Genomic DNA, 11591 nt, shown 5'->3' on the forward strand with positions numbered 1-11591 from the left:
CCTACACGTCCCTCGAAACTCACACGGGCTTGTTTTGATTGCTGTTGCACAAAACTGATTATTTCTAGAAGCATGCCATTTGTAATTACTATTTGTCCGAAAAAGGAGCACCAAATCCTAAGAATTAAAAATAATTGTATTGTGTTTGGGTGGAAGCTGTTTTCTGCAGACCCAAGTACAAATTGTAGTCGCTGCACCTGCTGCCATCTTGTGGATAAACCATGCTGATCCTGAGCAAGATTTGCAGTTGGTTCTATTGGCTATTGTCTGTAACAAACAACCTTCTCTAGCAGTCAGGAATCACACACTAGATGCAAATGGTTGTTAATAGGATCTGTATTGGATGCAGATTTCAAAATGCACATGTATATATACCAAATTTCACACTGTTATAATATAGTTATAGTTTTCAAAAATGCTCAAATGGCCTTGCTCTGTATACCTCTCCCAGTACCCATTTGCCCCCCAAAAAACAATGACGGATTCAAACTACTTTATCCACTAAAATAAGTCGCATAATTTTTTTTTCTGTGAGTCCTTGTCAAATCTGTTGGCAAGTTGACAGCTATGGGTTTCTGCCTTAAGCCTCGACCCCTCAAGCTCTTAAAGTCTTTTCTTCATTTTGCCTTTCTTAAAGCGCCCGCGCCCGAAGCCAGACTTCATGACATCGTTAAGTCGCTGCTTTCCTCGGCCACGCAGCTTCTTCAAGCCGCCACTTTGCAGGAACTGCTGCTTGGAGCGATCCTTGCGATTTTTCAGGATCTGTTCCCTGCTCTTCAGCTCCGAACGAACCCGTAAGCCGTTCTTGTTAAGGGGCTGAGGTCCCGCTCCCTTTCGGCCACTACGACCTTAATAACACAGAAGCGGATTTATACATCAGAAGCAGCGTTTTTCAGTGAAATGCAGGACATTGGAAGGAATTCGGAAATTTGGGTATCATCCAGTAACAATCCAGCCGGTAAACTGACATAATATAAGTTCAAAGCAATTGAAGTCATTATGTTTAATGAATAAATGAAAATAATACAAATTCCGTTTTCAATGATCAAACTATTCTTTTTGGGGTCTGAAATACAATTTCATCATTCATCATTCATTCATTCATTCATTTTCTTCCGCTTATCCGTAATTCGGGTCGCAATAAAATACAATTTGTTTTATGATTTAGAGATGTTCATACCTCCAAATTTAAGCCCCTTTCCTCCTCCATTTTCTCCGTCCGAATCATCTGCATCTTCCACCTTGTACTTCTTCTTCCATTCCTCATAACTGGGCCAGAGTGAAGGAATAAATCCTCTCTTATCAAATAATTGATTATTAATTTGAACAGACTCGATGTGATTACCAACAGAACGCCAGATAAAAAGGATACAAGTTCTTCTTTGACTTCTTGACACTGACCACTTGCCCGCTTTCCGTTTTTATTTTGTTCTTTTTGTCATCTTTACCAGTATCATGGACAAAGCGCTTCCTCTTGCGATCCCTGGAGAGATTCGAGGGAGACATGGTTTATTGCTCGTGTATTGCGACAGGATTTGTTTGGGTTTAATTCAATGTGTGTGTGAACGTGTTGATCCTCTCACCATCTCATCATTTTCTGATGCTGGTCCAGCGTACTGTTATCATCTCCCATCAGATCCAGGACAGCCGAGGAGGCCTGGTGATCAAACGAGCTGCCTTGGGTGGCAAGACTGAGTCTGGGGACACAAATTGATCAATTTTTTACCTTTCGTTTAAAAATGCATAGTTTTCCTCTCCATTTTGGGCCTCGTCCACATTTAAACGGATGACAACGAAAACGTAGCTTTTTGAAAACACTCTCCAAAGTGGATAAAAACAGAGGCCTTCGAAAACGATGCTGCATTTTTAGTCATGTGACTGTGTGAAGTAAATAAACGGCAAGCGGAAATGACTCGGGTCGAATCTTTTATTTTTACTCACGCGCGGTACAGGGATGTAAGCGTTTTCAGACATTTCACTGTGGATTAGCAACTTTTGGAGTGTGATTACAGAAACTTAAGAGCGTTTTCTCTCTTTTGGAAAGCTAAAAAATATTATTTAAACAATCCAAAGAAACACTGAGTGACTCCAATATGATCCAAAAAATTCTAATTTCCTAAATGACATGCCTCAAACAAGATTAAATGTGTTCTCATTCGAATAAATAAAACAAAGGTCTTAGGATCTTTAAAACAACAAACAATCAGTAATTAATGACAAAGATACAAAAGAAATAAATAGGGGGAGGGGACATTAGAAATTAGTATGCAAAATGAATATTCAAATATCTGAGTTTCAAAAAGAAATGATCAAAGCATTTTCTCAGTATGTTCAAATGAATATTAGCTGCTTAATACTTTTTCCTTTGGTTTTTTAGAATCAGTGTGAAGATCGGAACCTTACCCTCGTTCTGATTCAAAGTCTTTGGGTCTGTACGGAATGTAAAACTCCTCGTCTCGACCTGACTGCCGGTTCTTTTTGTTCTTAGCCCCGTCCACGTTCCCGTCCCGTTTCCTTTTCTTTCCTCCGACCACTTCCGAGAACACACCCTGATGGATAAACGAGTGTCAGACTGTATTTTTTGGTTGTGTAATGTATTAGAAGTGCAAAATTGCTAAACTGACTCACTCTTTTAAAAAAATAAAAAAATTAAAAATCTAAAGGACACTCAAGGACACCACAAAGCAAACCGGCTTCTAGACTCACCTGGAGGTCGTCGTCTTCGTCATCCCCCACTTCCTCTCCGTGTTGCGGTTGTGTTGGGGTCAAGTTCTGAATAGCTGGATGGTTCTGCTGAATCTCTTCTCGTGTCCTCTGGAATTTGTCCACCAGATGGCTGTCCCGGGATCGCTTCGTCCTCATTACCTCGCTAGCACTGGTTTTGTTGTTGGAGTTGATTTCAAATATGGTCTAAAAGATTCCAATGGTGCATATCTTAATTACAGTACTTTTTTATTTTGCTTTTTACTGATGCAGCAATGAATCCCAGTCTTCAATGTATTTAAATGATTAACTCACCGATTTCGATCTGTAAGCCTTGATTGAATCGACCATTTGAAGTCTTTCCAACTCCATCTTCTCAAGTCCTGACCCTGGAAACATGCGAAAGTCCACTTTAAGCCAAAAACAGCAAGACGAACTGCATTAAAACAATGTAAAACCAAACAAACCTAGTATTGGGTGAACAGCAATGGACGACAGATCAGAGTTCTTCACCCGCTTGATAGATTCTGGAGAAGGGTTGGGTCGGGACTTTAGGTATTGCTTGTAAGCGTTCTCAGAGATCCGTTTGAGGTTCTCGAGGTCTAAAGAGTTCTCGTGGGCTGCGAGGACCTGCGCGTCCTCGTCATCCAAGATGCTCTGTGGAACGCGACCCAGCACTCCGTCAACATCTAGAAGAAGAAAAAAAAAAGTCATGATAAACCAAATATATTTTTATTTTATTTATTTATATCTATTCACACATTATTCTTAGAAAGCAAGCCCTACTACACTGAAAACACAACATGACTTATGGAGGTGAGATACCCTGAGTGTGATCAATGGCTGCAAGGTGCAAAGGTCTTCCAAGGAAGAGGTGAAGATCATAAACAAAGGGCACTTCATCTGGGCACACCAGACTGAAGGCTCGACCGCTCCTGCCAGCACGTGCTACACGACCTGCACAACAAAACACCAAGAGCACATCAGAACAGTGGATGCTCACACATAAACATAATGAAACAAAATAACATGACTAACGTTTACAGTGGGTTATAAAACCTGAAAAATATCAAAATGTTCGAGGAAATATCCAGAATATGACGATAGCGTTTACTGAAAATAAAGTATTAATCCTCAGCATTATCCAATCCACATTCATTCATTCTACAGCTCTGTTTTTACCCCTAGTGAACATGTTTATTACACAAGGTGCACTAAACATACCGACTCTGTGCAGAAAGAGCTTGCCCTTAGAAGGGAAGTTATAATTGATGACGTTGTCCAATAACGGGATGTCGATACCGCGAGCTGCGACGTCCGTCACCAGCAGAACCATTGCTTTGCGGTGGACAAAGCGGCCAATGTTGATCTTCCTGGCCGTCTGGTCCAAAGCGCTGTATATGTACGCGCACCCGATTCCTTGTAAAGTCAGAAGCTAGTCATGAATGATGGGGGAAGAAAAAAAATCATCATACATAACACACTGAGCCAGACATTTTATATAACAACAATCACTATGTACACTATATATACACAATAGTATTGGGACACCTGACCTTTCCTGCCACGTGTTTTTTCTCCAAAATGTTACCACAAACCTAGGGGCCCACAATTGTATTGGACGTCTTTGGATGCGGTATAATTAAATTTTGCGTTCACATGAACGTGGAAATCCAAACCTGTTCCAGCACGGTAACGAACCTGTGCACAAGCTCGTGAAGATCTGGTTTGCATGATTTGGAGAGGAAGATCTTAAATGAGCTGCTTTCGAGCTCTGATCTCATCCCTACTAAACACTTTTGGGATGAATTGGAACACTGACTGCACTTCAGGTCTCCTCACCTCACCTACACCCTACTACCTGACTTTACTAAAACACTTGTGGGTGATGAACATAAATCTCCACTAGCACACTTCGAAATCTATTAGAGCACCTTCCCAGCAGAAAAGAGGGATTAAGAGCAAATCGGAATGAGGAAAGCGATGCCACAGCATCAGCATCCCCAATGTTTTCTTCAGGCCTGTGTTTAAGAGTCGTGGTTAGTTACCTGGTTGAGGTATTCCACGTGGTGTTTGGTAGCCGCAAACACGACTGTCTGCTCCTGAGGTTTCACGACGTTCCGCAGAAGATACAGCAGCAGCGCGGGCTTCTCGTCCAGGCGCAAGGAAAAAAATGACAGCTAATCGGGAGAAAACAAGAAAAAATGATTATTACGACGGGTTTTTTGATGCGCGTAGCGAGATTCGAAGGTGGCATTCGTGTGACGTTTGGTCCGATTTACCTTTAACTGATCGCTGAGCTTACTGTCGACATCGAGACGCACCAAGACTGGGTCTGTTAATCCTGTTCAAAAGAGAAGAGAAATGCATATGACGTGCTGATCGAGACCAGGATTATAACTGTGGCGTCTGAGTATTATGTATTGATTCTGACAAAGAGAAAGAGAAATAACCAGCTCTGGCAAATTCCACAAGCAGTTTTGGCAGCGTAGCGGAGAACAACAGGCTCTGGCGGGTCTCGGGGAGACGTCTGATGATCTCCTGCAGTTGCTCGGTAAAACCCATTTCAAACAATCTGTTGAGAAACACAAAAAAAAAGATCTGGAGCCGACAACAGAACACTGGAAATATAATCAACTTTGCAATGATTACGCATCAGGTCACGTCAGTTGTTTTGAAGTAATAGAATAATATAATAAGAGGAAGCACTAGAAAGAACACTCACAATTTATCAATAAACATCCACATGGATGTGTTCGTTTAATTGCGTTATATATACATTAAATATTACAGCTGTAAGCAGCCGTTCACAAATATCTCCTCAGAATAGAGTGCGTTATATAAATGTACACACTTCTACAAATATCTAGAAAGAACGCGTATAAACAACGTTTTGGAACAAATGCATTGATGTGCACCCGTGCTTAACCTTTATCTGAACTACTAGTAGGGCAGAGGGAACAGGTTATCAAAAACGCCTGAAAACCAGGATTTTATTGCAAAAACTGAGTCGCCCGAGAAAGCTGGGAGCTTACCGATCTGCCTCGTCAAACACCACATACTCCACATTCTGCAGTTTGAGGTTCATTTCCATGACGATGTGCATCAGACGCCCAGGAGTACCGATGATGCTGAAGAAAAACGAAAATGTCTCTCAGACTCCTTGATCACGTGATATCATCTCTGCGTAGTGTATAATATAAAATCTATTGTAACGGAAAGAACAATTTGAGTAATGCTTGATGGAGGACGTACATGTCAGGATTTTCATGTAGAGCAGCAAACTGATCGTCCATGCTGGAGAAGAAAATAAAAGCATGAATTAATGCGTGTCGAAAAGCAGGAAATGGATAAATAAATAAAACTAAATGAATTCTGAAAAAGTTTACCTGTCGCCTCCAAGGATTAGGGCCGTTTTCAGCCCAGTAAACCTGCCCAGCTGGTGAAATAAAAAATTACAATTATAACAATTATAAATATGATCAATGAATCAGTTTTTAACAATTAAAACTAAAGTTTGAAAAAAATGATATACACAATTCTTTAATTACTTAATAAAGAAAAGTAAATATTTCTATAAAAATGCACACAAATATTTATACAATATAATTATATACTAATAACTACAATATTGATATTTATGATATATATTTTTTATTAATAATTAATTCAAAAAAAATAAAACCAGCTCAATGTTGGGCTTCAACGTCACCTCTTTAGTGAACTTCATGGTCTGTAGTGCCAACTCTCTTGTGGGTGTGATGATCAGAGCTCTGGCTCCTGTCTGAGCTTGAGGTCCTTTCAGCCTCTCGAACATGGGCACCAAGAACGCAGCCGTTTTCCCGCTTCCTGTCCGTGCCATGGCCACCATATCTTTACCATCCAGGATGACAGGAATCGTCTATCGCAACAAAATCGAACATCACGGAAAGGTCACGGGGTAAAAAAACAACCAATCTGAACCTGCTGAAGAGCAAAAGTGGACTCACTTTTCTTTGGATAGGGGTCGGAACTTTGTAGCCCTTCTTCATGACCCCTTTGTAGACAGGGTAGCTGAGGCCTACGCAATGGGAAAATGACTTGCTTTATGTAAAAGTCAGTAATGTGGATTTTTTGGGATAAAAGTATTCAAATGGACATACCCATGGACTGAAATCCTCCAGACTTTTTCTTTTTCTTGTTCTGGGCACGCACCATCTCTCTGGTGTCCGGTTCTACATCTGATATGCAATCAGACGACGTGGGGAAGCGAGGCAGCTTTTTACCAAACTGTGGGGGAAAAAAAAAAAAAAAACAGTTTGACGTCAATACAAGCCCTTTTTTGTGTGTGTAAACTTACAGTAAACTAATTAAGTGAAAACCTGCAATTACATCAGCTCTTGTATATGAATATACACTATGCGGAAATGAATTTAGACACCTGCCTTTTTTTGGGTACACAATTGTATAGGATGTATTTACATGCAGTAGAATTAAACGATCCCTTCTCTTGAACTTGGAGACCCAAACCTGTTCCAGCATGACAATGCTCCTGTGCACTCCATGAAGATTTACTTTAATTGGGTTGGAATGGAACATATCAAGTGGCCTACTGTAGAGCTTTGATCTCATCCCTAATCAACACCGATGGGAGGAATTGGAAACGCTGACAGCACACCAGGCCTCCTCTCCTCACCTCACCTACATCAGTACCTGACTATCATGACGACAGAGGATTTTAGAGAAAAGCATGAAATTGCTACCTGATAGGCAGAGTTTGGCTTTTGGGAATGCCATCTAATGGTGTCATTTTTTTTATCTTTCACGTTTCTACGTTACGCAGCAATGTTCTTATCGCTTCTACAAAATCAAAACCAGAGCGCTTCAAATCAGGGGACGTGTCACACCACCCTGCATTACTGATCAAGATTACTGATAAACACCACAATATTTTCCACTAGATTACTAACATACTACTGAAGCAATTAAACATTATACATCAAGACGCAGTCTTTCCATGAGCTGGGGGTCATAGCAAAGTCCATTTGGGTTGTTTTGTCCAAACCCCTGGGACAAGTGCATAAGTAAATGCACCCTGGAGTAAATCTTAGAGGCCATTTGCTAGATCCTAAAAAGGGGAATAAAATTATTTGAGGACATTATACCACTTTACACCACAAATCTTCTTATGTAAAGGAATAAGGATGATTAGTTTATCTTACATTGCTTATAAACAGATAAATGACTTTTCTCCACAATGTTTACTGAAATAAGTTTTCATTTTCAACAGATTATAGAGTAATTCCTTCATCGTCTGTCATGGCTGGAGAAACTTGAATGGATTTACAGGATATCATCATAAGATGCAGTTCTACAGTAAAGATGTTTTTCATTTTATTACCAATAAATATATCCTATTTCATTTCACTACCCACCACAACGTCGTCTTTAATTTCAGCAGCCAACTCAAAATCTCCCCCATCCGAGTCCACATCTGCTTCTCTGCTCCCAGTGTGCTTCTTCTTCTTCCACAATCTCTTCTTTCTCTGCGCCATGGTGTCCTGTGATATCCGGCTACTTACAGCTCGAGCTGCCCCCTTGTACAACGTAAAACTATTTAACAGTTTGAATCGCTTCGTACAAAATTAACTAAACAACCAAAACAGTGGAGTTCGACATTTTGGAACACGTGTGGCACGCTTCTTCTTCGTCGTCTTCTCTTTCAGCGCGTTCCCAGACTCCTTGTTGCATTAGCGCCATCTTCAGGTTGTAAAGTAAAACTAAAAATTTTCTTTCCCGTTTGCTTCTCCCGTTAGCGGTCGCCACAGTGGATCATCCATCTCCACACCTCATTCAAACCAATTATATGCATGTCTTCCCTCACCACATCCAGAAAGCCAAGGAGACCTCATTTTGGCCTTCCTCTTTTCCTCCTTCCTATCGGCTCGATCCTTAACATTCTTCTATCGATATACCCCATGTTTTCCCCATGTCCAAATGATCTCAATCCTCTCAATCCTCATCACTCCCAGTGAAAATCTCAGCATCTTTTTGATGCAATTCAACCTCCACCTTGAACCAGTCTGTCGTTCCTACTGCACACTTTACTGCTGTCACACTGTCCTTATACATGTCCTGCACCACCCTCACATACTTTTGCCACACCAGACTTCTTCATACAATACCACAACTAGACTCGCTCCACCCTGTCGTACTCTTTCTCTAAATCCACACACACACAATGCAACTCCTTCTGACCTTCTCTATACTTCTCCATCAACATTCTCAAAGCAAATAAGGCATCTGTGGTGCTCTTTCTCGGCATGAAACCATACTGCTGCTCACAGATGGTCACCTCTTCTCTCAGCCTGGCTTCCACTACTCTTTCCCATAACTTCATGGTGTGACTGATCAACTTTATTCCTCTGTAGTTACTGCAGGTCTGCACATCCCCCTTAGGCTTAAAGATTGGCACACTCGGCACACTCCTTCTCCTTCTTCTTCTCCTTCTCCACACTCCTTCTCCTTCTATAGATGAGCATTCACGTGACAGGAGCACAGTATAAAGAATCATGCAGGCCAAGATCTCAGTGTTTTATCACATTTTTTGAGGATTTTTCGAGAATCCAGAGAACACTTAGTATGAAGCAGGAAAACACTTTTTCTAACACTAGGGCACAATCTAAAAACACTAACACACACACACACACACACACACACACACACACACACACACACACACACTAGATACACTAGGGGTAATTTAGCATAGCCAGTCTATTGTTTTTTTAGACAGCATGAAGAAACCAGACAACCCTGTTGCATTTTGGAGCATTTCATCATCATCTATTTGAAGAAAATTTAATAGCTTTAATTACCAGTATGGTACAACTGTCTATATATGCCTTAGGAGAATTTATCCAATAGTTTAGCATCAAGTGTTTCTTTCTTGTTTAATGGCAGCTTTAATAAATCAAAAAATCAAAAAAATCTTAAAGACTGATCAATCTGTAACACGACCAAAGCCTGCTGTTATTATCTTCCCAAGTTAAATGGTTCTCTAAGTTCAGTCATCTGCTTCCATAAAGTGCAACAATCAATATTCTGAAATGTTTTTGTCAATATGTTAAATGCTATATCCATGTTGTTGCCGTAATTGTCCACAGGGGGGAGACACAAGCAGACCAAAACATTAGATTGATTCTAATATGCAGCTTCACCTAAAAACGAGGTAACTGCAGTTTACAGTGTCAAATCTGACAACTTATTCAAATTCTAAATAATTTACCGCCCCAGAGCTTTTCTTTACTTTTCTACTATTCAATCAATATAGGGTTATATATACAGTACAGACCAAAAGTTTGGACACACCTCATTCAAAGAGTTTTCTTTATTTTCATGACTATGAAAGTTGTAGAGTCACACTGAAGGCATCAAGGGATATTTGACCAAGAAGGAGAGTGATGGGGTGCTGCGCCAGATGACCTGGCCTCCACAATCACCGGACCTGAACCCAATCGTGATGGTTTAGGGGTGAGCTGGACTGCAGAGTGAAGGTAAAAGGGCCAACAAGTGCCAAGCATCTCTCGGGGAACTCCTTCAAGACTGTTGGAAGACCATTTCAGGTGACTACCTCTTGAAGCTCATCAAGAGAATGCCAAGAGTGTGCAAAGCAGTAATCAAAGCAAAAGGTGGCTACTTTGAAGAACCTACAATATCACATTTTTCAGTTGTTTCACACTTTTTTGTTATGTATATAATTCCATATATAATTCCACATGTGTAAATTAAAAGTTTTGATGCCTTCAGTGTGAATCTATAATTTTAATAGTCATGAAAATAAAGAAAACTCTTTGAATGAGAAGGTGTGTCCAAACTTTTGGTCTGTACTATATATATATATATATATATATATATATATATATATATATATATATATATATATATATATATATATATATATATATATATATATATATATATCCTGAAGTACATTTTAGGGTTTGCTTATTTTGGAATAAGACACATGTTGCAGAAGATACGCTATGTGGATACACAAAAATGTTCTGTGTATATACAATATATATATAAATATTGGGGCTGTCAATCGATTAAAACATTTCAACGCGATAACTCGCATGAACTCGGGATTAATCGCAACTTTATTGCAGTTTTTAATGTACCTTAAATTAATGTTTTTCAAGTTTTAATATTTGAAATATTCTTGTAAATGTTTTAAAATAATGATGGCATTTTAAATGACGTAAATCATCAGGACACTAAACGGAGGTTTTGCTATGTTTGGCACAACAGGAAAAACAAAGGTTTAGTAAAAAAAATTTATATATATATATATATATATATATATATATATATATATATATATATATATATATATATATATATATATATATATATATATATATTTATATATATGAGTAAAGAAAGGACATCTCAAATAAATGTGAAAAAGGAAGAACATTTTATAATTTAATAATATATCTAATTAAATTTTTAATAAAAATGGTCAAACAGAAAAGTGTGCTGCATTAATCGCTCGTTTATATTTATATATGTATATATTTATATGTATATCTAGTGCCTCAAGTATATCCTTGTGAAATCCCTTTTTTTGCAGCTTCATCAACAATTCTGAACAGTATTCTACACACACTCCACAGCTACAATCCTATAGCCGTCACTCTGCTGCTGAGGGATTTAAAATAGGCTTTTTAAGACGTTTTCTGTGACATTTGATAAGAAGAAAGCTCCTTAAAAGATGCCTGTGCATTTCAGAACCACAGCTCAACTGCTTTTAACCTCTGAGGCAAAAGAAGCTTCAGAAGCTGCGCTTGGACTTTAGTCACTTGGACATTTTTGTTTTGTGTAGAGTTACTAATTGCTCAGAA

At 39.2% G+C, this 11591-nt stretch overlaps 1 protein-coding gene across 1 annotated transcript; it reads right to left on the bottom strand.

The window, feature by feature from the left end:
* Positions 1–318: 318 nt before the first annotated feature.
* On the bottom strand, positions 319–8446 carry ddx54 (DEAD (Asp-Glu-Ala-Asp) box polypeptide 54). Its single transcript, XM_083532137.1, has 20 exons — positions 8118–8446; positions 6846–6972; positions 6693–6763; positions 6416–6604; positions 6093–6142; positions 5959–6000; positions 5739–5834; positions 5157–5278; positions 4986–5047; positions 4752–4883; positions 3928–4138; positions 3529–3660; positions 3171–3392; positions 3019–3092; positions 2707–2910; positions 2404–2549; positions 1584–1697; positions 1373–1483; positions 1181–1269; positions 319–848 (listed from the first exon to the last, which is right to left on the bottom strand). Exons 1-20 carry the CDS (start codon positions 8235–8237, stop codon positions 604–606), a joined length of 2559 nt encoding a protein of 852 aa, XP_083388263.1. The 5' UTR covers positions 8238–8446; the 3' UTR covers positions 319–603.
* Positions 8447–11591: the final 3145 nt, after the last annotated feature.

This window comes from Silurus aristotelis (assembly GCF_946808225.1).
Source record: "Silurus aristotelis genome assembly, chromosome: 26".
NCBI classification, from domain to species: domain Eukaryota; kingdom Metazoa; phylum Chordata; class Actinopteri; order Siluriformes; family Siluridae; genus Silurus; species Silurus aristotelis.